We start from the raw sequence: 26894 nt of genomic DNA, 5'->3' as shown, positions 1-26894 counted from the left end.
CCGGCTGTACGCGTGAGCCATCGTGCGTAAATGTATTTTGTACACCCACACCAAATGCTATCACGACACGCAGGTTAAAATATCAAAACAAACTCTGAACCAATTATATTAATTTGGAGACGGGTCGAAAAGCATAAAACATTTATGTCAATTTAGCTAGCTAGCTTGCATTTGCTAGCTAATTTGTCCTATTTAGCTAGCTTGCTGTTGCTAGCTAATTTGTCCTGGGATATAAACATAGTTATTTTACCTGAAATGCACAAGGTCCTCTACTCCTCCAATTAATCCACACGTAAAACAGTCAACCGAATCATTTCTAGTCATCTCTCCTCCTTCCAGGCCTTTCCTTCTCTTTATGTTATATTGCGATTGGCAACTTTCATAAATCAGATGCATTAACGACACTGACCTCATTTGTCAGTCAGTTACCTACGTGGGTATAACCAATTAGGAGATCCCACGTGGGTACCTGCTTATATAAACCAATGAGATGGGAGAGGCAGGACTTGCAGTGCGATCTGTTGGCACGAGCGAGCAGTGTGGGTGCAATAATTGAAAAACAGGTTTCTAAATATATTTTGCAGCGCACGTGACACGAGCGGTGTAATTAGCCTGTTAGTGTATGTAAACTTCCAACTTCAACTCTACGTGACAGTAGAACGTTACAATACTTTGGGTAAAAACAATTGAACAAATCTGTGACAAATACTCTTTTGGAGATTGTAATTACAAGAAAGTATGGGAATGGTTGTGGGTTCTGGTCACCCAATCTGTCTATTAAAAAAAGCTGTTTCTAGCATGATGGTTCTGTGTCCGGTTTTCTCAAGGGAAACTCTGTTGCACTCATGCTTTTCATCCAATGCAAGTTGTATATGGTCTTAAGGTGGGTGGGAAACCTGTTTAAGGGTTTAGTCAAACAACTGACTAATAGAATTTAACACACTAAAACAAATAAATTGTTTGAGGATTAAAATGTAGAATTCAAATATCAAAAAAAGTGAAAGACATTGATATTAAATGTTTGGGGAAAAGAGTGGGGGATAAAAACAATGATTGGTTTCCAGCAGCTGATCCACAAAACAAACGTAAATTTAAGTTGTAAATGGAAGCAGTTTGACCCCTTACCTCTGCCATCTTCTATTCTTATATACAAATTTAGAAATCTTACAAGAGGTATACAGACTAAACAATACAAATCTACGAGAATGGCTTACCAATAAAAAAAATAATTTGGTCAGCCATTCTCGTGACTTTTGTCGCTGTTGAGCACCCCTCCATTCCTTTGTTTGCTGAAGCTTAGGCCCACCTGAGCTAAAACACATCTACTTCCTACAAACAATTAATTATATCCTACAATAAGACATCCTCTTTCCCAGGCAGGAACACTGAGGAGCTTCTCAAGAGAACAGGTTTTCATGGGTCGTGTTCATTAAGTCACACAACAGAAAACAAAAATGAGTGTTTATTGGACAAGTCTAGTTAGTCCCTCCCAGTTTCTGTCTGCTTTCTTCTGTTTGGGGCCTAATGAACAAAACTATGAAGTTGAGAGATGGATTCTTTGTATGGTGGGGTCATACCCCTGAGTAGGAAACCCTGGAAGTTGGCTGGAGAAACAGGTAGGTTCATTTGTAGTCAAGTATCTGACCCGCATGTCCATCGGTGACGGAGTACAGAGGATAAGACAAAGCTAATTCACGTACCACAAAACAACCTTTAGAGTTAGTGCTCTCAATGACTGTACAATCCAACTGCGAGAGGTGCGAAGAGTGAAGAGAATTAACTTCTCCCCGTAAGGCATCCAGTTCATATGGATGGATGGGGCCACACTGAGGAGGGGACAAGGAGGATGAATTGAAAAAAACAACAAACAAAAAAAACACAAGAGGAGAGGACAGGAATAAACGGTGGACGACTTCAGTGGAGAAAAAAAACATAATATAAAAAAAAATACAATACTACAGAAATGAACAAACATACAACTTTGTTTTACAACACATCACTATTGCAGACAAAGTCCACTAGGTCTGTGACCCCCAGCAGGTCATCTTCATCATCGTCCTGTGGCGCCAACTCCAGTCCGTTGGGCGCTATGGTGACGGCTGTGGCTCCAGGTTTTTGGGGCCCAATGTGAGCCAGGCCCTCCAGGGCCTTGATGGGACTCTGTCCGTTGGTAGGGGGGTGCAGTTCCACCAGGTTGTAGTCCAATGGGCTGGCTCCCTTCCCCAGCACCCCCCCTTCCTCCTCTTCCTTTGTTTCTTCCTTCTCCTCCTCCTTGTCAGAGTCGTCCGAGTCGATGCGGTTCACACGCTTGCGGACCGGACGCTCTCCCTCCGATGATTCATCGGAATCGTCATCGTCCTCCTCGGAGGCTCGCCTCCGTTTCAGCGAGAGGCGTCTGCGGCGCTGCTGGGACTCTTCCTCAGACGAGTCAGCCCTCCTCTTCAACCTAGTCCTCTCCCTCTTGCCGTCGTCCGAGCCTCTGGAGGAGCTTGCTGAAAGAGCAAGGCATGAAACAGTGGACGTTAGGTAAAACCATATTGTTTATCAGTTAAAGTAATGGCCAGTGAGGACTTGCTTAAGAATCTAATTCATATGACTTACAGACACACTACAGAAAACATACGCTAATAGCAGTGGCAGTGAGGCAAAGAGTGCGTGTCTAGAAAAAAAAGTCTGGCTGACCTTCGCTGTCGGAGCTGGCGAGGCGCCTCCGCGGTTTGACTTTGTCCCGGTTGGTGCCGGCCTTTGAGCCATCGGAGTCGCCGGACGACTCGCAGTAGTTGACCTGCCTCTTTGTATGACTACGGCGGGATCGGCGTTGGCTACAATCCAGGTCGCTGTCGCTGAACTCGCTGGAACCCTCTGAGACTTGTTAAAAAGGTCAGCAAAGAGAGAGATCCAGTCAACACAGAGAGCCACGTCACAGGGCCGCCAACACATACCTATTGGTCTTTAAAAGGACAATTACAAAATCAACACTTAATGTCATATGTTTTCAGACCATAAGATTTTTATAATATCAAGATGGATCCATGTCCCACCCAAGCAGCTGTCTAACCACTGTAACGAAGGCCTAAACCACAAATTAGTGTAAAACATAAGTGCCACAAAGGACCTTTTCAAAGGACATTTTTCAAATTATTTTGGGTTGTGGCATAAAGCAGAATCCACAAAACAGATGGCCTGGAACTTGTCTCGGGAAAAGACCACTTGAGATCTGAAAACATCTAACAAAGTCTAATTCTGGAGAGCGATGTCCCTTCAAACAACAGAGGAATTGACGACAACAACGTACTCATTTCGTCCTCATCTTCATCACTCGTCTCCTCCTCTTCATCATCTGAGTACCCTCTCGCTCTGCGGCGCCTTCGCGGCCGAGTGCTCCTTTGACATTTGGCCGGCCTCCTTGTCCTGGCAGTTCTGCGTCGCGTGCTGCCGAAGTCACTGTCGTCGTTAGAGTCGACTGCCGCTTCACTCTCTGCGTCGCTCTTGTCTGACGCCACAAACTCCTCTTCCTCCGTACTACGCATAAAAGTGTGCAGGGGGAGAGAAGAAAATGATCAATTATTTCAACACCCCTTTGTGTCACACCTTTCTGGCTGTAATAGCTGTCAATAAAGTGGTACCTTGGGTTGTGTTCATTATGGCACCCAACAGAAAACATTTTTAAAAAGTCAACGTAGTCACTCCGTGTTTCAGTCTGTCGTCTTCCATTTGGTGCCTTATGAACACAACCCTGTCGTCCTTGTCCTGACTTATGCACCCCTACCTCCCACCCACCTGATGACCCTACCTGTCACTGAGACGGAACTCGTCCTCGCTCTCCTCCTCCTCCACAGTGCTGTCGCTGTCCAGGTCGTTGAGACGCCGGCGCTTCTTCCTGCGCTGGCCGGCGTTGGGCCGTGGCGGGCGTCCATTCTCCTTGCCCTGACCAACCTCTCCTGCTGCCAGGATGGTGGACATGTCCTTCCCTCTGCTATGGCCTGTGATGTTGGCCATGTCCTTGCCCCGACCAGCTCCTGTAGAGGGCAGCATACGTCAACATTTAGACAATTCAACAGGCACACATTAACCTCCTAGAGTCAATTGACAAACCGGTGCATCAATCAAAGTTACATAACAAAAGAATTCCCATCAAAATCTGTCAGTTTAAGCTAGAGATCGTACTTCCACATCTGGGTGAAAGGTAGCAGAGCTAGAGAGGTGTTTGTCAGACCATGAGACATCCCAAAACTATTCTATGGAAAGGAGAGACTCATGAACACGATGGTGTTCTTTGTTTTGCTCTACGACTCCCACACGTGTCACGCAGCACGTCAACGTATCCGGTACAGTTTTTTTTAAAGAATGGAAGTGTGAAAGTAGTTTTGTGCCTACCCCACCCCCCCATAAAAGGGGTTAAATGTGTTAAAATAAAAAGCTATTCCATCCAGAGTAATGGTTGCTGATAATGGGCCTCTGTACGCCTATGTAGATATTCCATTACAAATCAGCAGTTTTCAGCTACAATAGTTATTTACAACATTAAATGTCTAGACTGTAACTCAGATCAATTTTTTTATTTTTAAAGACAAAAAAAATAGCTTTTTTTTCAAAAACAAGTGACCCCACACTTTTGAACAGTAGTGTATTTTTCTATACCTAAAGGGGTCCTAAAAATGTCTTAGACTAAAGAATGAAAGATTGTTTGCAGGCGACATGAGTTAAAGGCTGTCAGGCTGTGTTTCATTCAGGGTAGATGTTCCCTCCTTTGCCCTCGTTCACACTCCTTGACAGATCTAAAATGAAATGCAGCCTCAGACTTGACTCTTCATAACCCTTCTTAAAGCTTGAACAATGCACAATTACCAGGGGGGGCACAGGTGAAATGCTGCAGCCAGAAGTCATTTCAGAACAAAACTAATAGACATTGAATTAAATTCATAATTCTGTGACTTTGTTGCCAGATTCCATAATGTCCAACTGTACCTCCACCATCAGCTTCTCTGATGTCTTCTTCAATTGCCTCCTCGATAGCCTCATCAAATTCATCAAACCTGCAAACAAGATGTCGAAATTATTCAGGGATTTAACAGCCACCATACTGAAACAATAAAGACCAACCACACACACACACACACACACCACAGACTTCTAATAACCCTGAGTTTAGTACAGACATCATACCTGTAACTTATGCTTTTCTTTGCCCTTGTCGACCTTCGACCCCAGCTCTTGCTTTTCTCTTTCTTCTCTTTCTTCTCCTTCTTCACTTCTTCCTCCTTTTCTTCCTCTTTTTCTTCCTCTACCTCCAACTGAAATGAGAATAGGCAACGTGTCAGTACACTATAGGAAGCAATCAGTCTAGGCTGGGCAGTGAACAGTGTGACAGACCATTTTACAAGGACGTCCAACACACACTGAATTCTGGATGTTTTGCAATGGACTTTCATGATGGTATATAACCATAACAACCAAATGCTACTTACAGAGGGAGTGATGATGTTTTCGACACTTATTCCAACATAGACCAAACGTTCTTTTCTGGAGGGAAAAAATACAATAATTTTATTTAAAACAACTTATGATAGAATAAACAAACAAAAAACAGTTTTCCCATTATCAGGGGCCCACTGCCATTGTACAACAAGAAATGTCAAGCAATGTAAGCTCCATTAAATGTTTGAGATCGATACACAGATCAGGGTGATTGTACCTATTCTATTGTCGAACCAATGCAATTCAGTGTAGAATTGCATGCGTTGTGGACTGAGCCTCATATTCTTTAATAAGAACCACCCAACTAAATGTATTTATCTTCCTGTTGTCATTTGCTGTTTTACACCAAGGGTCATGGTTGAGAGGTTCTCACCTTCGCTCAGCGCGATCTCTCTTTTTCAGGGCAGCATCGAGATTAGCAAGCTGCTCCTCAAGCTTGTCACAGAGTAGCTTCTGCAGGGGGTCACCAGGACATGGGTAAGAATGACAGAACACCACACATACACTCCCCTACATATTTATTTGGACAGTGAATCTAAACCTTTTAATTTGGCTCTATACTCCAGCATTTTGGGTTTTAGAAGCGACAGTACAGAAAGCCACCTTTAATTTTGAGTTTATTTTCATACATACAGTGCCTTCAGAAAGTATTCATACCCCTCGACTTATTCCACATTTTGTTGTGTTGTAGCCTGAATTCAAAAGGGATTAAATTATTATTTTTCCCCTCACCCATCTACACACACAATACCCCAATAATGACAGAGCGAAAACATGTTGAGATTTTTTTTTGCACATTTATTGAAAATCAAATACAGAAATCTATTTTACATAAGTATTCACATCCCTGAGTCAACTGTTTGTAGAAGCACCTTTTGACAGCGATTACAGCAGTGAGTCTTTCTGGTTAAGTCAAAGACGTTTTCACTCCTGGATTGTGCAACATTTGCCCATAATTCTTTTCAAAATTCTTCCAGGTTGTTGATCATTGCTAGACAACCATTTTCAGGTCTGGTATATATTTTCAAGTAGATTTAAGTCAAAACTGTAACTCAGCCAGTCCGGAACCTAAATATTCTTCTTGGTAAACAACTCTAGTGTAGATTTGGCCTTGTGTTTTAGATTATTGTCCTGCTGAAAGGTGAATGTCTTCCAGTGTCTGGTGGAAAGCAGCCTGAACCAGAGTTTCCCCTAGGATTTTGCCTGTGCTTATCTCCATTTCATTTTTATCCTGAAAAAGTCCCCTGTCCTCCCGTACCCATGATGCAGCCACCACTATGCTTGAAAATATGGTACTCAGCAGTGTGTTGTATTGGATTTGCCCCAAACATAACATTTTGTATCCAGGACAAAAAGATAATTGCTTGGTCACATTTTTAGCAGTATTACTTTAGTGTCTGTCTTGTTACTAACAAAACACTTTCTTTGAAATATTTTTTATTCTGTTCAGGCGTCCTTCTTTTCACTCTCAATTATGTAAGTATTGTGGAGTAACTGCAATGTTGTTGATCCATCCTCAGTTATCCTATCACAGCCATTAAACTCTGCAACTGTTTTAAAAAGTCACCATTGGCCTCATGATAAAATTGTGGAGTAATCCCTGAGCGGTTTCCTTCCTCTCTGGCAACTGAGTTAGGAAGGACACCTGTATCTTTGTAGTGACCTGGTGTATTGATACGCCATCCAAAGTGTAATTCATAACTTCACCATGCTCAAAGGGATATTCAATGTGTGCTTTCTATTTTATTTTGACCATCTACCAATAGGTGCCCTTCTTTGCAAGGCATTGTAAACCGTCCCTGGTGTTTGTTGCTGAATCTGTGTTTGAAAGTCACTGCTTAACTGAGGTACCGTACAGATAATTGTATGTGTGGGGTACAGATATGAGCTAGTCATAAACAAATCATTTTAAACACTATTATTGCACACAGAGTGAGTCCATGTAACTTATTATTTGACTAAAGCATAACAGAAGAACATTTGGAAAAGGTCAAGGGGTGTGAATAATTTTAGGCACTATCTGTTTTACCATTTAGAAATTAAAGCACTTTATTGATCTAATCCCCCAATTTGAAGATGTCCTAAGTATTTGGACAAATTCACTGATAGTGTATAACATTTATTCAATTTGAGTATTTGGTCCCATATTCCTAACACGCAATGTTGACATCAAGTGACTCTTGATGGATGCAATTTCAGCTTGTTTTGGTTTGATTTGTCATTTACAAGTCACTTTTATTGTAAATAAGAATAGAATATGTTTCTGAACACATCTACATTAATGTGGATGCTACCATGATTACGGATAATCACGAATGAATCGTGAATAATGATGAGTGAGAAAGTTGGTGAGAGGTTAGCATGTTTTGGGGCCATGATCTTTGTGCATCTGTAACTTTCTCATTCATCATTATTCACGATTCATTCATGATTATCCGTAATCATGGTAGCATCCACATTAATGTAGAAATGTTCAGAAATATATTTTATTCTTATTTACAATAAAAATGACATGACAATCTCAGAAAAAGGCTGTGTCGTTTTCTTCGCAAGGGGAGTGCTTGAGTATTGAAAACAGGGGTGCCATCTTTGAGATTTTATTTATTTATTACTTGGTAAAAAATACATTTATAATCTCTCCCAATTTTTGGGAGCATACAATATACTGTAGCGCAGTATTTGTATTATTTATTTTATACAGTATTTTCTTGCTCATATTTATCAAGGGTGCCAGTAATTATGGACCTGACTGCATGTATGAAAATACCCTCAAATAAAAGGTGACATTCTGTACTGTCACCTCATAAAAATTTGATCTCAAATCCAAAAGGCTGGAGTAGAGGCAAATTAAAAGTATTAGCTTCACTGTCCAAATAAATATGTAGGGGAGTGCATAATTAAGCCATTAGTTCAAAACATAGTGATGTGGCTAGCATCCAAACTGTAGTGTGAGTACAGATTGTTTAGCATCTGGATGTTACTTACATGTTGGCAGGGTGAACAGAACCACTCCCCATCTGGGATGATCATGAGAGGGGGTCTGAGGCAGGCCGTGTGGTAGCCACTGTCACACGAGTCACATAGCAAGATCTGTGGAGGAAACACGGAGGGGGATTAGCTGGAACACATTATATGGTAGTCTTATCTGTCAGTGGAGATAAATATTATGAATATAGTATATTTTAAAAAAATTAAAAAAATATTCAACCTTTATTTAACTAGACATATCAGTTCAGAACAAATTATTATTTACAATGATGGCCTACACCGGCCAAACTCCGGCGGCGCTTGGGCCAATTGTGCGCCGCCCTATGAGACCGTGATACAGCCTAGTATAACCATGATTACAGCCCACCAGGGTTGGGGTCAATTCCATTTCAATTAAATGCTTTTCAATGAGGACCCACCAGCTCGGGATGGTTGGGGAGGCCGCAGTGTTTGCAGGGGTCTTCGTTAGGAGGGAGGTCATCATCCGAGGATGTGTCAGAGTCGTCGCTGTGCCTTTCTCTGTTCCGGTTCCTCCACCTCCTCTTGCCCTTCTCCACCTTAAAGCTCTCATCACTGTCATCCTCCTCACTCTCCTCTTCACTTGATTCACTTTCATTGTCATCACCAGAACCATTCTTTTTGCGCCGTCGTGTTCGAGTGTTGGACCACCGGGTCTTTCTCCTCCGTCGCCCCTGAAAACAAAAGAAAAGCTCACCTCATTTTTGGATTTCATGAGGCTAATGTAGCACAGCATATGCATAAGTTACTGAAGGCTGACACTGTGGATCCCTGATTTAAAAGATACTGTTGATCCAAAAACATGCATTCACAATCCACCTGTAATATTAATGTAGAAATATCTGCAGTTACTGAAAGAACTTACCTTAGATGTGGACTGTCCATCTAGATCAACCTTTTCTCTCGGTTTCCTCTGAACAGTTTCCTCCTCCTCGTCCTCTTCCTCCTCAGGGGGCGTGGTCTCTTTTTTCTCCAGCCTCCTGTCCTGGAACTCCACCCCCTTAGCGGTTGGCCTGCAAATCCTGGGTGACCTCCTCAGGGATCTCCCAGTCTCACCAGTATCGGACCCCGAGTCCCTCTCCGTTCTCTGGAGCTCAGCTCTCCTTCGATGAGTAATTCCCCGTATTTTCAGGCGAATCCCCTCCTCTTGAATCTCTGATGTTGTTCCTGCATCCTTTTTTTCATCCTCTTTATTCTCAGAACCTTTACTTGCTTTTGCCTCACCCAGTTTCTCTGCTGCAGTTGAGTTATCTTTCTCAGCACCATCATCCTCCTTTTGGTCGTTTTTCTTAGCCTGATCATCTTCCTTCTCATCCTCTTTAGGGCATCCCTGTGTTGTGGCATCTTCCTTGATTACTTTGACCTGGCTTTTGTCTGTCTCACCTTCAGCATCAGTGAGAGATGATGCCTTCTTGCTGGTAGCCTGTTTTTCTGATGGTGCATTACAGTCCATGCGGTTTGAGTCTTTGATAGGCTCGCTCTCAGAATTCTCTCCACTTTTAACAGAGTTCTTTGTCCAGCCTTTATCGGCATGTCCCCTAATAATTACATTGTCATCTGTTGACTTTTCCGAACTTATTTCCATAGGCTCTTCCTGTTTCCTCCCCACTGGGACAGACTCTTTGAGAGAAGGTAATTGCTTAGAATCCTCAAAGGTGACATGTTTCTCTCCTTTTGCTGCAGCTGGCATTATGTCTGCCAGTTTCTCAGTTTCTTTAGAGGCATCTGGTTTCTGTCCTTCACAGATTGTGAAATCTTCAATCTTTTTAGAAGCAGTCTCTGTGTTTTTAAGGGTAGCCGATTTCTCAGTGTCTTTAGTGTTAACCGATTTCTCCGCTTCTTCAGGAGTAGCCAATATCTCCGTGTCTTCAGGGATAGGTGTAGCTGATTTAGCTGAATTCTCAGCGTCTGTAGGGGTAGCAGATTTCCCAGCATTTTCAGACATAGCCGATTTAGGCAATTTCTCCGCGTCTTTAGGCGTAGCCAATTTCTCCGCGTCTTTAGGCGCAGCCAATTTCTCCGCGTCTTTAGGCGCAGCCAATTTCTCCGCGTCTTTAGGCGCAGCCAATTTCTCTGCGTCTTTAGGCGCAGCCAATTTCTCCGCGTCTTTAGGCGCAGCCAATTTCTCCGCGTCTTTAGGCGCAGCCAATTTCTCCGCGCCTTTAGGCGTAGCCAATTTCTCCGCGTCTTTAGGCGTAGCCAGTTTAGCAGATTTCTCTGCATATTTAGGCATTGTCGATTTCAACGTGTCTTTAGGGATACCCAATTTCTCTACCTTTTTGGGTCCTTCCAGTTGGGATTGGTTTGATTTCTCAAAGATGTCTGCCATCTCCACGTCTTTAGGGCCAGATTGTCTCTCAGTCACTGCTGCAACAGCTCTCGTCTCATCTTTACAGATGGCTGTTTTCTCCAGGACGTTTTTTTTCTTCACCTCAGGGGCAACATTTGTATTTGTGCTTACAGCACTGACAGCAGGTTTCTCCTTGGTGAGAGCTGACATAATGTGTTTAGGGGTATCACATTTCTCTGTATGTTTAGATGCCTCTGGTTTCACTGTCATTTTAATGACCAACGATTTATTAGTCTCTTTAGTGCTCTCCAGTTTCTCTGCTTCTTTATTGGGAACTGGTTTGTCTGCCTTTTTAAGTAATGAGGACGTATTGGTCTCTTTAGAGCTGGCCAGGTTCTTGGCATCTTTACTCTTTTCTGAAATCTCTGTCTTTTTAATGACAGAAGATGTTTTGATATCGTTAGAACCATCACATTTCTCTGCGCTCTCTTTGTTAGATGGATTCTCTGTATTTTTTATGACTGCTGGCGACTCAGGGCGTTTTGAGCTTTCTAGTTTATCTGTAATGGGATCAGGTCTCTCGGTTTGTTTAGTGATGACTGATGTTTCTGGGTTTTTAGGGTTCAACAACTTTTCTGTGGCTTTTATGATGGATGTTTTTTCCATCTCTTTCACTACAGAAAGGGGACAACTGTCTTTAGGGACAACTGTTTCCTTAAAGGCAGCCAAATTTACCTCTTGAAATGCAATGGATGAATCTGTTCCTTTAGTTTCATCTGGTTTCTGTGACTTACTAGATAAAGGGTTGTTATCTGTTTCTATTGATGTGGATGTCTTGTGTTCTGTACGACGCACTTTCACATCCCACTTGGATACCTTGACTTTTTGTTCCTCTTTAAGATCAGAGGACTTTTCCAGTGTGCTTGTTGCATCCTTAGATGAAGTCAATGGCTTTGTCAGAGGGGATGAAGATTTAGCCTCTTTTAGGGATGATTTTTTCAGTGCTTCAGTGCTTTCCTTCTCTGCCTTTGGGGCTGGAACAGTTTTCTGTAGGTTCGTTTCATCGGCCATGGGCTCCTCAGCATTGCTTGCCATCTCCCCTTCCTTTTTGTCCATGTCCAGGGACAGATTTGTCTTCTCTTTTTCAATAGCTTCTGCTGCTTCACATTCTTCCCTAGCAACAGCTTTTGTTTGCTGTTCTTTGCTATCAGCAGATTCTCTCTGTATTCCCATCTCTTTAGGAGATTCTCTCATTCCCTTATTGACACTTTTTTCTGTGACAGGCTGAGCATCACCATTCACTTGATCACTTTTAGTCTCCATCGTCCCCACCAGGGCAACAGAGACCTCTTTACTTGTCTCCTCAACTTTAGGAGCTTCTTTGACAGGAGCAACAGATGGGTTACGCACAATGATTCTACTGCCACCGCCACTACTATTATCAAAATCTTCACTAAGTTTCATCTCTCTCTTTTTCAAGGGGATTTTGGCCTGCTGGTCATTCTTCATCACCCTTTGGAGTTCCTCTGCATTCTTCCTCTTGGCTTCCTCAGTCTGTTCTGTCTGTGGCGTCACACAATGTTTCTCCGCAAGAGGCTCTGTAGCACTTGTGGCTGTGCTCTCCTTGGATTCTGACACCTCCATCAGCTCTTCTTTGATGGCCTGGGTGTTAATGGTGGCCTTGTCATCCACCATTGGCTTCTCGGATCGTCTTGTTGACTCTGACTCGACTTGGTTGTCTTTGAGGCCATTCGATGGGGATTTGGCATCTGAATCGTCCAGCTTTGATTCCTCTTTTGGGGATTTTCTTTCTGTATTCTCTGTTTTTGGGGACACTAAAGAAGCTGTATCCTTGGAGAGTTTGTCCTCTTCATCCCCGGAGGTATCCTCTGTCTTTTTAATTTCCCCTAATGGACGAAGGTATTATAAATAGAAAATACATGTACAGCATTTATAACTGCATCTGTCAGGGAAATACATGGATAAAATAGGATAAAATAGATTCAAGGCAAATGACTGCACTCATGCAATATCATAAATATGTCTGAGTAAACAGCAAAAAACAGATGGCATATGACATTATTGACATAACAAGCCCTGTCCATAACTTTACCTTCTCCGCCAGTTTTCTTGTTCTCATCTTCCTCCTCTCCTTCTTTCTTTGTCAACAGTGCTGGGTCGATTTGAGTCTTCAGCTGTGCCAGGATCTCAGCCAAGCTGTTTCTGTCTCTACATAGAGATGGATAATTCAATTCAATCTTTCCAGTTTAGCAGACAGACATTCTCAGAAGTCTTGTGGTAAAATTACATATGAACCAAGTAATCTATAATCCACATGGAATAAAAGACTTGACATTTAGGCTCTGCAGTACAACAGTATGCCTCTTTCATCCCCTAAAGCCCCCCCCCAAAAAAGTTCCATAGTACCTGACAATGCACTTCCAGGAGGACCCGTCCAGGTCGTCCTGCTCCTCCACATAGACCCTCACATTGTTATCCTGGTCAAGTTGGAACCAGTACATTAGGCCATCCTTGTCCTTGCCAATGGGATGGAGCCGCATCTTATCAGGATCCTCCTCATTAATTGCAGTCTTGAACTTGACATTGTCATCAAACTGGCACTCACATAAGTGCTGGACAGAGAAATAAAAAGTATGAGAAAGGTTTCCTTTGGCAAAAAGAAAAATCCGATGTTAGTAGGGCTGCAAGATATGGACAATTTTTAAAAATGGAATATTGTGATATGACTAGCAACACAACACACTTGAGTGAACTGAACAAGATCTGTGCTGCCACCAACACCACTGGTAACCACTATTTTCAGAGAGAACTTTTGTATCACACAAAATATGTAGATTTATTTAGGTGAAAAGCGGGGTCCTTTTTACCACCTGCATCTTGTTTGGAAATATATGTTGAAATGTTTGCATGCAGAACTAGCCTAATTGTAGCTACAGTGCATTCGGAATGTATTCAAGCCTTTGATCTTTTCCACATTTTGTTACGTTACGTTAATTGTTTTTTTCACCTCAATCTACACACAATACCCCACAATGACAAAGCAAAAACATTTATTTTTATTTGGCAAAAATAAATACAAAAACAGAAATACCACATTTACATAAGTATTCAACAAAGTACTGAGTAAAAGGTCTGAAGAACTTTTGGTAGCGAATACAGCCTTGAGTCGTTTTGGGCATGACACTACAAGCTTGACATACCTGTATTTGGGGAGTTTCTCACATTCTTCTCTGCAGATCCTCTCAAGCTCTGTCAGGTTGGATGGAGAGTGTTGCAGCATAGCTATTTTCAGGTCTCTCCAGAGATGTTTAATCGGGTTGAAGTCCGGGCTCTGGCTGGGTCACTCAAAGACATTCAGACTTGTCAAGAAGCCACTTCTGCTATGTCTTGGCTGTGTGCTTAGGGTCGTTGTCTTGTTGGAAGGTGAACCTTCACCCCAGTCCGAGGTCCTGAGCAGAGCAGGTTTTCATCAAGGATCTCTGTACTTTGCTCCATTCATCTTTCTACAATCCTGACTAGTCTCCCAGTCCCTGCCACTGAAAAACATCCCCACAGCATGATGCTGCCACCACGCTTCAACCGTAGGGATGGTGCCAGGTTTCCTCCAGATGCTTGGTAATCAGGCCAAAGAGCTCAATCTTGGTTTCATCAGACCAGAGAATCTAGTTTCAAGGCCCTTCTCTCCCGGTTACCCAGTTTGGCCAGCTATAGGAAGAGTATTGGTGTTCCCAAAATTCTTCCATTTAAGAATGATGGAGGCTACTGTGTTCTTGGGGACCTTCAATGCTGCAGACATTTTTGGTACCCTTCCCAGATCTTTGCCTTGACACAATCCTGTCTCGGAGCTCTACAGACAATTCCTTCGACCTCATAGCTTGTTTTTTTCTCTGACATGCACTGTAAACTGTGGGACCTTATACAGACAGGTGTGTGCCTTTCCAAATCATGTCCACTCAATTGAATTTACCACAGGTGGACTCCAATCAAGTTGTAGAAACATGTCAAGGATGATCAAGTAAAAAGGATGCACCTGAGCTCAATTTCAAGTCTCGTAGAAAAGGGTCTGAATACTTATGAAAATGTATGTTTTTAATAAAAATTTAATACATTTAAAAAAACATTCTAGAAACCTGTTTTCGCTTTGACATTATGGGGTATTTTGTGTAGCTAAAAATTAAAACAATTTTAGAATAAGGCTGTAATGTAACAAAATGTGGAAAAGGTCAAGGGGTCTGAATACTTTCCGAATGCACTGTATATGGCAAACTCTTGCAATATAACGGACATGTCAATATTGAGATTTGATAGAAAATAAACAGTGCATCCCTAGAGGTTAGGCCTACTAATCACAAAGACTGGCCACTTACTTTGAGGATTCCAGTCTTACACTCCACAGACATGTCTTTGTATCCTTTATTTTCAAGTTCCCATGCCCAGGTACTGTTGAACTCATGGCACACCTGTAAGGAAACACATTTCATCAGCCATTGGTTAACCTCTAAAATATACAGAACCATCTTTCAGAATGCCCAGAGTTATGCTGCTGCCTGTATTTTTATTCAAATTAAATAGATTGATAGTTGAATCAAATCAAACTTTGTCACATGCACCGAATACAACAAGTGCAGAGCTTACAAGCCTTAACCAACAGTGCAGTTCAAGAAGAGTTAAGAAAATATTTACCAAATAAACTAAAGTAAAAAAGAATAAAAAGTAACAATAAAATAATAATACGAGGCTATATACAGGGGGGTACTGGTACTGAGTCAGTGTGCAGGGGTACAGCTTAATCATCTATAAAGTTAAGCCTAACTGTATCGGAGTGTGCAGAAAAATGACCAGCCTTGTTGAGCTCTATTTACCTTCACAATGTACTTCTCCCATCTGTCTGCGGACACAGACTTGCCAATCTTCCTCAGCAACTTCACATGAAGGTCCACCAAGAGCTTTGGAACTGAGGGGAGAGGTGGGATAATGGCACAATTTCTCAACAACACATCACATTCAGATATTGTATAGGTAAGGCCAGTTGTTTTTAGTGTTTATGTTTTGTGTGACCGGTATATCCAGCATTATCCACTAGGTTTGCTGCAGGTAGAAAATCCTAGAAAATGTTATTTAATTGACTCAAGCGGTCTCCAATCAATCAATTGTCTGGTTGCGCATGAGTGTTTTGGTCCCAAACAATCAAAATCATGTTATTTTCTTCAAGGTTGACAATATTTGGATGAATCCAGTTCAAAGTAAGGTGCCCAAGTATGAAAAGTGACTGCAGCTCTTAAAAATAAAAGATCAAGTTTGATCATAAAGTTACCGGTCCCCTCCCCCAGTGTCCAAAACTTAGATATAGGAGGCAGGCATTATCAAGGATTTACTTCCGGCTTTGGTAGCATCTTATCTTTACTAATTTAAATATGTACCGCCTAAAAACCGTCATCACATATATACCTTGCTTTGGTTTTGTTTACAGACCGTAAGATAGCTACTAGTGTAAGACCAAAGATACTGGTATTTTTTAACATTTATTTTTTACCTTTATTTGACTAGGCAAGTCAGTTGAGAACAAATTCTTATTTTCAATGATGGCCTGTTCAGGGGCAGAACGACAGATTTGTACCTTGTCAGCTTGGGGGGTTAACTGACTTGCAACCTTCCGGTTACTAGTCCAACGCTCTAACCACTAGGCTACCCTGCCGCCCCGGTAACCTTTCATCTGTGGTGTGACTTAGCTAGCAAGCCAACAGTCATTTCACTTTCTATCACCTTTTGTCTTTCCACTATCATCAAGCAGTAATGATAGGCATTTTAGAGAATTCAACATCTGTCTGCACAGCTTCTCAGGCAACCACCGCAACAGGAATGCCGTGGTACAAAAATCAGCTTTCCCAAAGGCAAAGGGGGGATATGCTGTGAAGCCTGTGCAGAAAGACCCAACATAGTTATTCATTTCAAATCTGCATCAATTGAGCATACCAACATTTCCAAATACAAACATTGAGAAGTAAAAAAAAAAAAAAAAAAAAAGTGCACAACCAAATATTGCATATTTCAAATTGAGTACTTCAAAAATACATTATCGAATGAGTAGACCACTACAACAGTAACTCAGAACATTAAATAAAAGGAAATTAAATATACTACCCATTTAACAAACATTTCCCTTTTCAAAAACATTACAGGCTACGTGGACAGGCTCCTGGATCTCCTCTTCAATGAGGTCACCCTTGATCCATCGTCGTATGTGGGGAAGCTGTGCGGGCTGTCCATCTCAGGACTCGTCTGCCCAGTGTGAGAACCCTGACAAGGACGCCACAGCTGGATTTGTATCCCGCTTCAACCTTGGGGGTGACTGAAGCCAAGTGGCTGACTGAAGCATACTTAATTAAAGCAAGGTACATGGTTCCCCTTCCTCGCTTGATCAATTTCTGTAATTGGTTGCATTTCCTAAAGACTAAGTAATTCACTTTTACGTAATATGATAATCACATTTTGTTGCTGTGTCGTTTTTTTTTTTCAAGCATTCAGATGGGAGATGAGTGTTAAAAATGGTAAGAATCAACAGGTCCTGCACACTGCATGGCAGCCAGGTGCCTATATTAGGCTTATGGCTGTAAGAGAAAAAAGTCAAATTTCTCATGAGTGTTCATGTTGATCAATATTTTGGCTATGCTGGTCAATTGTAAATGATCAAATAAAGGTCTGATCAATACACACAATTCTGAACATATGGCCATTTGTAAAATGCTAATGCAGCAGCACCAATAAATTGTCCAGTACACTTATTGTATGCTGTTTTTGTGTACATTCATATCAAAGCGTCTAAGGTGACAGACTAATTATTGTGAAGTGTATCAGTGAACTAACTGTATTCTGTAATTAGTTACAAAACAACAATAATGCAATTGTGTATTGCTGCGGTTTGTCTGATATCCAACAGTCTATGATCCACCCTGCTGAACATGAGAGCATTTTGCAAAAAAAAAAAAAAAATGGGTTGAGGCATACTATTTAGGGTAAGAATGACATGTGGTCCATTGTTTACCTTGTCATCAATGACATGTGGCCCATTGTTTACATTGTTACCTGGCAACGACCACAAGGGCATTTCAAAGAGCTTTCAGTCAAGGCGAGCTCATTAACATAAGCTCAGCCTGTTCTTTCAGGCTTTCTGATAGTTAGAGAGGAAGGGTACAATAAAAAATTCAGAGCATTTTAATAACGTAAAAATACTATGGGTGACGTTTTGATCATTCAAAGGCTATTTTTACTTGAAGATGTTTGGTGCAGTATGCATTTTAATAATGTAAAAATACTATGGGTGATGTTTTGATCAAAGGCTATTTTTACTTAACTTCGATATAGGGGGCGCTCTTTTAATTTTTGGATAAAAAAACGTTCCTGTTTTAACCAAGATATTTTGTCACGAAAAGATGCTCGACTATGCATATAATTGACAGCTTTGGAAAGAAAACACTAACGTTTCCAAAACTGCAAAGATATTATCTGTGAGTGCCACAGAACTGATGCTACAGGCGAAACCAAGATGAAATTTCAAACAGGAAATGCCCCAGATTTTGAAGGCGCTGTGTTCCAATGTCTCCTTATAAGGCTGTGAATGCGCCAGGAATGAGCTTACACTTTGTCGTTTCCCCAAGGTGTCTGCAGCATTGTGACGTATTTGTAGGCATATCATTGGAAGATTGACCATAAGAGACTACATTTACCAGGTGCTCGCTTGGTGTCCTCCGTCAAAATTATTGCGTAATCTCCAGCTGCATGTATTTTTCCATTTGCTTCCGAGGAGAAACCCAACTGCCATGAATGATTTATCATCGAATAGATATGTGAAAAACACCTTGAGGATTGATTCTAAACAACGTTTGGCATGTTTGTCGATATTATGGAGTTAATTTGGAAAAAAGTTCGCGTTGGAATGACTGAATTTTCGGGTTTTTTTCTTAGCCAAACGTGATGAACAAAACGGAGCGATTTCTCCTACACAAATAATATTTTTGGAAAAACTGAACATTTGCTATCTAACTGAGAGTCTCCTCATTGAAAACATCCGAAGTTCTTCAAAGGTAAATGATTTTATTTGAATGCTTTTCTTGTTTTTGTGAAAATGTTGCCTGCTGAATGCTAGGCTTAATGCTATGCTAGCTATCAATACTCTTACACAAATGCTTGTGTAGCTATGGTTGAAAAGCATATTTTGAAAATCTGAGATGACCGTGTTGTTAACAAAAGGCTAAGCTTGTGAGTGAATATATTTCTTTCATTTCATTTGCGATTTTCATGAATAGTTAAAGTTGCGTTATGGTAATGAGCTTGAGGCCATGATTACGCTCCCGGATACGGGATTGCTCGACGCAAGAAGTTAGATGTTTGGTGCAGTATTTCTCGAGTGAAAAAAAAGTAATAAAAACTAGTCGTCTGTCATAGAATGACAACCCACATTTCAAGAATCCCTAATGTTGATCAATCACCGACGAAGGGGTGTAGGCTTCGGCTACCAAACTTCAACAAGCCCTCAAGATTTTTGTTTAGCTCGAACAGACGAAAAAAAAGAAAAAAAACCCGCTGAACACCAAAACAAACTTAATAAATGTTGTCATAGTAGAAGGCGGAGCCCTACTAATTATTTGACAGAATACCATTTGAATATCAGTGATTATAAACCTCACTTTGCTCAAGCAGACTTGGGTAAATGGGTAAATTAGGGGCAGTTTACATGGGCACAGTATTGTGGGTAGTAGCTCATATCCCTCTTAAGGTCTTATTTGGGATAAGCTGTTTACATACACCTTTGATATCCTGCTCATGAGTATCCCTGTATCCACGAATAAACAGAATATTTAAGTTCATATGGGTTAAATGTAATAGGAACTGAAATACGGACACTGACTGTAGGTCTGTAACCTTTCACATGTAGCTAATATAATATTAACTCCTGCAGAATGATGCAATTCTTGCAGTGAAATTACACAAAATGTAAATTTTGTCACGGGAACAGGAGTTAAGAAATATTACATTTCTTTAAGCATTTCTTGAGAAAATGTGAACGCGTAATGTATTATCTTTGACACGTATGGTGCATTCAGAAAGTATTCAGATCTCTTCCCCTTTTCGTTACTTTACAGGCATATTATAAAATTATTTCCCTCAATCTACACACAATACCCATAATGACAAAGCAAAAACAGGTTTACAAATAAGACAACAGATATGTAAATAAGGTATAAGTATTCAGACCCTTTGCTATGAGACTCGAAACTGAGCAGAGGTGCAACCTGTTTCCATTGATCATCCTTGAGATGTTTCAACTACATGGAGTCCACCTGTGGTAAATTCAAATGATTGGACATGACTTGGAAAGGCACACACCCGTCTATATAAAAAGGTCAAAGTTGACAGTGCATATCAGAGAAAAAAAAATGAAGCCATGAGGTTGAAGGAATTGAGACAGGATTGTGTTGAGGCACAGATCTGGGGAAGGGTACCAAAAATGTCTGCAGCATCGAAGGTCCCCAAGAACACAGTGGCCTCCATTCTTAAAATGGAAGAAGTTTGGAACCACCAAGACTCCTCTTAGAGCTGGCCACCTGGCCAAACTGAGCAATCGGGGGAGGTGACCAATAACCCGATGGTCACTCTGACAGAGCTCTAGAGTTCTTCTGTGGAGATGGGAGAACGTTCCAGAAGGAAAACCATCTCTACAGCACTCCACCAATCAGGTCTTTATGTTGGAGTAGCCAGACGGAAGCCACTCCTTAGTAAAAGGCACATGACAGTCCGCTTAGAGTTTGCTAAAAAGGCACCTAAAGGACCGAAATACCATAAGAAAATAGATCCTCTGGTCTGATGAAACCAAGATTGAACTCTTTGGCCTGAATGCAAAGCATCACATCTGGAGGAAACCTGGCACCATTCCTACGGTGAAGCATGGTGCTGGCAGCAACATGCGGTGAAGATTTCTTCAGCGGCAGAGACTTAGTGACTAGTCAGGATCGATGGAAAGACGAACGGAGCAAAGTACAGAGAGATGCTTGATGAAAACCTGCTCCAGAGTGCACAGGACCTCAGACTGGGGCGAAGGTTAACCTTCCAACAGGACTACGACCCTAAGCACACAGCCAAGACAATATAGGAGTGGCTTTGGGATAAGTCTCTGAATGTCCTTGAGTGGCCCAGCCAGAGCACGGACTTGAACCAGATCGTACATCTCTGGAGAGACCTGAAAATAGCTATGCAGTGACGCTCCCCATCCAACCTGACAGAGCTTGAGAGGATTTGCAGAGAAGAATAAGAGAAACTCCCCAAATACAGGTGTGCCAAGCTTGCAGCGTCATACCCAAAGAGACCAGAGGCTGTAATCGCTGCCAAAGGGGCTTCAACAAAGTACTGAGTAAAGAGTCAATACTTATATGTGATCAGTTTTTTACTTTGAATAAATTTGCAAAAATGTCTAAAAACAGTTTATTCTTTCTCATTATGTGTGTGTAGATTGATGGGGGGGAACTATTTTATCAATTTTAGAATAAGTTTGTAACGTAACTGTGGAAAAAGTGAAGGGGGCTGAATACTTTCCGAATGCACTGTACGCAAGCAGACAGTATTTCAACCACATAAAATATGCCTCCAAGACGAACATTTTGCACAGGACCAAACTTCCCACTGTTGGAAGTTATGAGGTTCTCTCCCCGGTCCCTAAACGGAACATACAACTTTACCAGTGGTAACTAGCTTACTTGTGCATTCATTTTATCGATGTTTGACATTATACTGGTGAGCACTAATGTAGCCTTCTGGGGCAAACGGGATCTGACGCGATTGTTAAGCCAACACACTGACCGTTACGCCAAGAGGTTTGGATTACTTGGCATAATGGTTAAGGTGTTGGCTTGACAGTTGCGTCAGAAGTGGGATGCCGCCAGTAAGGCCAATGAAGAGGTGGGTAAACACGAGGGACTTGATATAGAGAAACGTGAAGAAGCAATCTTAAACCAACACATAGTGAGACCTGTCGGGGCTACCCAGAGTTCGCTACAACATAATTCCATGGTCAGACTCTCCCCTTGAACTGCCCTTAATTGACCAATTTCTGTAGAATCTACAAATAGTATTCCCTGCCAAATAATAGGCTTTGTGCAATGAACGTCTGGCACTGCAGGATTTGAGTCCCTGGCGGTGTAGTGTGTTACTGATGGTAGGCTTTGATACTTTGGTCCCAGCTCTCTGCAGGTCTTTCACTAGGTGTGTTCTGGGATTTTTGCTCACCGTTCTTGTGATCATTTTGACCCCATGGGGTGAGATCCTGTGTGGTGTCCCAGATCGAGGGAGATTATCAGTGGTCTTGTATGTCTTCCATTTCCTAATAATTGCTCCCACAGTGGATTTCCTCAAACCAAGCTGCTTACCTATTGCAGATTCAGTCTTCCCAGCCTGGTGCAGGTCTACAATTTTGTTTCTGGTGTCCTTTGACAGCTCTTTGGTCTTGGCCATAGTGGAGTTTGGAGTGTGACTGTTTGAGGTTGTGGACAGGTGTCTTTTATACTGATAACAAGTTCAAACAGGTGCCATTAATACAGGTAACGGGTGGAGGACAGAGGAGCCTCTTAAAGAAGATGTTACAGGTCTGTGAGAGCCAGAAATCTTGCTTGTTTGTAGGTGACCAAATACTTATTTTCCACCATAATTTGTAAATAAATTCATTAAAAATCCTACAATGTGATTTTATGGATTTTTATTCTCATTTTGTCTGTCATAGTTGAAGTGTACACCTATGAAGAAAATTATAGGCCTCTCATCTTTTTAAGTGGGAGAACTTGCACAATTGGTGGCTGACAATTATTTTTTGCCCCACTGTATGCGTTTGGGTAAAATGAACATTTTTGTTTATTTCTATAAACTACTGAAAACATTTCTCCCAATGAAAGTAGTCATTGAAAATCAGGGTTATTCTACCAAATATTTATTTCTGAACTCTTCCTACATTAAATCATTAGTATTGTTTAAAAATGAATATCAACTTATTTTCTTCGCATTATTCAAGGTCTGACAATAATGCATATTTTTTTAATTTTGACCAGTTGTCATTTTCTGCAAATAAATGCTCTAAATGACAATACTTTTATTTGGAATTTGGGAGAAATGTTTTCAGTAGTTTATATAAAATAAACAAGAAAAACATTGTTGTACCCAAACACATACCTATAAATAGTAACCAGAGAAACAGATCATTTTTCAGTGGTATATTATCCCCCCCACACACACAATACCCCATAACGGCAAAGAGAACATGTTTTTAGATTAAGAAAATGTATTGAAAATGAAATACAGAAATCTCATTTACATAGGTATGCACACCTCCAGGTGTTAGAATCACCTTTGGCAGTGATTACAGCTGTGAGTCTTTCTGGTAAGTCTAAGAGCTTTTCACACCTGGATTGTACAATATTTGCACTATTCTTTTTAAATTATTCAAGCTCTGTCAAGTTGGTTGTTGATCATTGCTAGACAGCCATTTTCAAGTTGTGCCATAGATTTTCAAGACGATTTAAGTCAAAACTGTAACTAGGCCACTCAGGAACATTCACCGTCTTCTTGGTAAGCAACTCCAGCGCAGATTTGGCCTTGTGTTTTAGGTTATTGTCCTGCTGAAAGGTCTCCCAGCGTCTGTTGGAAAGCAAACGGAAACAGGTTTTCCCATCAAGGATTTAGCCTATTCTTAGCTCTATTCATTTTTTTTAATAAAAAATAAATAAAAAAAACCTCTGTCGTCCTTGCCGATGACAAGAATATTCATAACATGATGCAGCAACCACCATCCTTTAAAATATTGAGTGGTACCAGTGATGTGTTTGCCCCAAACCTAACACATTCTATTCAGGACATGAAGTTCACTTCTTTGCCACATTTTTTGCAGTTGAACTTTTGTGCCTTCTTGCAAACAAAATGCAGGTTTTGGAATCAGTGGCAGTCGGTATTGTTTAAGATGAGGGAGGACAATTTAGTTATGAGCATGGCCTTATTTCTATTACAGCATATTGGATGACTGTCATTCATATTCCATTCACCCAGCTCAATATAACACCCATTTAAAATTGCCTTGCATACATCTAGCTGATTAGTCCAATAGTTTCTATTGGACAAATTCAGGTGTGTTTATACCAGTTGAAGAAATATCTTTCAACAGAAGAATTGGACGAATGAATACACCCCTGATCACATGCAAACACTGTTTACTTACATAGCAGCCACATATAAACAGCATGATCACTATGCTCGTTGTATTCCTTCTTGCATCTATGTGCTCTCACCTTTTCCCTATGCTTGGGGACTTCAGTGCACAACACATCAGTTGTCTGTGACCAGGCAAAATAAAAACAAGACTTTCCAAGCCAAACCTTCATATCATAATTGCTGCACACAGCCTACATTGTCGTCACCATATTAGAGAACATCATAGTCAACATAGCTACTTGACCTGACATGTTAGTAAACCCGCTACAAGCAAGCCATTTAGCAGTTACACCGGCAGGCCCGGTGGCAATAAATGAATAAAACAAAAAGGTTATCTTAACTTGAAAGAGTTCCAGTGTTAGACATCTATAGACAGCTAGCTAACATGGCATCCCTCTCTGAGCCAGGTGTTTGAGTAGGCTAAACTAGCTAGCTGCATTCGCTAGCTAAATAAGATACATTTAGCTAGATCTCTCTCCCTCGCACTTCTTCATTTTTCAATAAATTCATTTGTTCAAAACTGTTAAACTATTGTCTCGCTCAGAGTCAACTACTCACCAGTTTTGATGAACTACGGTGCTATCTAGCTGTAGCTTATGCGCATTCTCTGATCCTTTGATGGGGTGGACAACAGTTCAGGCTGCAAGAGCTCTGATAGGTTGGAGGACATCCTCTGGAAGTTGTCATAATTACTGTGTAAGTCTATTGAAGGGGGAAGGAACCATGAGCCTACTCGGTTTTGGATTAAAATGTACCCAGAGGACAGACGGAAACTAGCTGTCCTCCAGCTACACCATGGTGCTAACCTACAGAGTGTTGTTAAGGTTAATGTCAGGGATGCAAACTGGTGACACTTATTTTTTTACACTGAAACCTACAAAACAAATCTCTGCTAGGGAGAAATGCAGGTTACCTAATTAAACAACAAAATATTATGATCTACATGATCATTCTGTGTAAAAATAAATAAGGGAGGTTAAAGTGAACCTAACAAACTGCTAAAAAATGTTAAGAAAGCAATCCAATGTTATTTGTTGCCTAGACTTTACTGCGAATGACACTCCAGTCTTGAGAAAATAAACAATAAACTAATATTGCAGTTACCATGACAGCCTTTTTTATAGAAATATTGCACTTGGGGAAAAAAGTAGAAATAGAATGAAACAAAACAGGCATTCTATATTTGCTCTATTATAGTGGCCACTACAGTAGACGTCGATCAAGTGCACAAGGCTACATGTGTGCAGAAATAACTGAGTATAAAAAAAAAGAGTATTACCTCACTCACACACAAAAGTGTTACTGTCATGTTCAACACAAAAAAAGCAATATCTTTGGGCTACACATTATTACATTACACATTCTGCCTGTGGACATCTGTTCTACAACATGCCAGCAGAGCATGATACCCTTTGTTGGCATAATTGATCTCTTTCAGGCAGAGTACACCTGGCATACCCATTTTTATCCACTGTATTGAAAAAGTGAGAAAGAGGGAAGGTTTGTAGTGTTCCTTTCAACTCTATAGTTGATTCCAGCTTAAGCCAGGTCCAGCTACACGTTATCCCCGAATCCACTTGCTTATTAACTTCTTGGATATAGGGGGCGCTCTTTTAATTTATGGATAAAAAAACGTGCCCGTTTTAAGCGCAATATTTTGTCACGAAAAGATGCTCGACTATGCATATAATTGCCAGCTTTGGAAAGAAAACTAAGGTTTCCAAAACTGCAAAGATATTATCTGTGAGTGCCACAGAACTCATGCTACAGGCGAAACCAAGATGATAGTTTAAACAGGAAATGGGCAGAATTTTCGAAGCTCTGTTTTCTATTGTCTCCTTATATGGCTGTGAATGCGCCAGGAATGAGCCTGCCCTTCCTATCGTTTCTCCAAGGTGTCTGCAGCATTGTGACGTATTTGTAGGCATATCATTGGAAGATTGGCCATAAGAGACTACATTTACCACGGGTCCGCCCAGTGTCCTTTGTGTAAATTGGTGCGTAATCTACAAGCTGCACGCAGTCATCCACTGATTGAGAGGAGAGAGGAGGCTTTCAACGAACAATATATCATGAAGAGATATGTGAAAAACACCTTGAGGATTGGTCCTAAACAACTTTTGCCATGTTTCAGTCGATATTATGGAGTTAATTTGGAAAAAAGTTTGACGTTTTGAAGACTGAATTTCCGTTTTTTTTTGGTAGCCAAACGTGACGCACCAAACGGAGCAATTTCTCCTAAACAAATCATCTTTCAGGAAAAACGGAGCATTTGCTATCTAACTGAGAGTCTCCTCATTGAAAACATCTGAAGTTCTTCAAAGGTAATGATTTTATTTTAATGATGTTCTGGTTTTTGTAAAAATGTTGCCTGCTAATGCTAACGCTAAATGCTAAACGCTAAACGCTAGCATGCTACGCTAACAGCGCTAGCTGTTACACAAATGCTTATTTTGCAATGGTTGAGAAGCATATTTTGAAAATCTGAGATGACAGTGTTGTTAACAAAAAGCTAAGCTTGAGAGCTAGCATATTAATTTCATTTCATTTGCGATTTTCATGAATAGTTAACGTTGCGTTATGGTAATGAGCTTGAGGCTGTATTCATGATCCCGGATCCGGGATGGCTCGACGCAACAGGTTAACCTTTTGCGTGTAGGGGGCAGTATTTTTGTTTTTGGCTAAAAAACGTACCCATTTGAAACTGCCTATTTCTCAGCCCCAGAAACTAGAATATGCATACAATTGTCATATTAGGATAGAAAACACTCAAGTTTCCAAAACTGTAAAAATATTGTCTGTGAGTATAACAGAACTGATATTGCAGGCGAAAACCTGAGGAAAATCCAATCAGGAA

At 41.0% G+C, this 26894-nt stretch overlaps 1 protein-coding gene across 2 annotated transcripts in view; it reads right to left on the bottom strand.

Annotated features, from left to right (window-relative positions):
• Positions 1-1447: 1447 nt before the first annotated feature.
• rsf1b.1 (remodeling and spacing factor 1b, tandem duplicate 1) overlaps positions 1448-26894 on the bottom strand; it is a 38712-nt gene continuing 13265 nt past the window's right edge. The window contains exons 2-16 of one of the 2 annotated variants that reach the window (XM_024432075.2): positions 15658-15749; positions 15163-15255; positions 13202-13407; positions 12888-13003; positions 9350-12681; positions 8886-9158; positions 8464-8568; positions 5852-5931; positions 5469-5523; positions 5167-5294; positions 4969-5036; positions 3794-4019; positions 3296-3522; positions 2683-2862; positions 1448-2492 (exon numbers count right to left, since the gene is read on the bottom strand). In XM_024432075.2, the coding sequence (XP_024287843.2) occupies positions 1987-2492; positions 2683-2862; positions 3296-3522; positions 3794-4019; positions 4969-5036; positions 5167-5294; positions 5469-5523; positions 5852-5931; positions 8464-8568; positions 8886-9158; positions 9350-12681; positions 12888-13003; positions 13202-13407; positions 15163-15255; positions 15658-15749 (5687 nt within the window). In that variant the 3' untranslated portion in view covers positions 1448-1986. Of the gene's footprint in view, positions 2493-2682; positions 2869-3295; positions 3523-3793; positions 4020-4968; positions 5037-5166; positions 5295-5468; positions 5524-5851; positions 5932-8463; positions 8569-8885; positions 9159-9349; positions 12682-12887; positions 13004-13201; positions 13408-15162; positions 15256-15657; positions 15750-26894 lie in introns of both variants that reach the window. The other variant, XM_024432074.2, reaches the window with a different exon arrangement.

Source organism: Oncorhynchus tshawytscha, linkage group LG09 (genome assembly GCF_018296145.1).
Source record: "Oncorhynchus tshawytscha isolate Ot180627B linkage group LG09, Otsh_v2.0, whole genome shotgun sequence".
Lineage (NCBI taxonomy): Eukaryota > Metazoa > Chordata > Actinopteri > Salmoniformes > Salmonidae > Oncorhynchus > Oncorhynchus tshawytscha.
The sequence above is the reverse complement of the archived record's forward strand: the minus strand, read 5'-3'. Positions and strand labels throughout refer to the sequence as shown.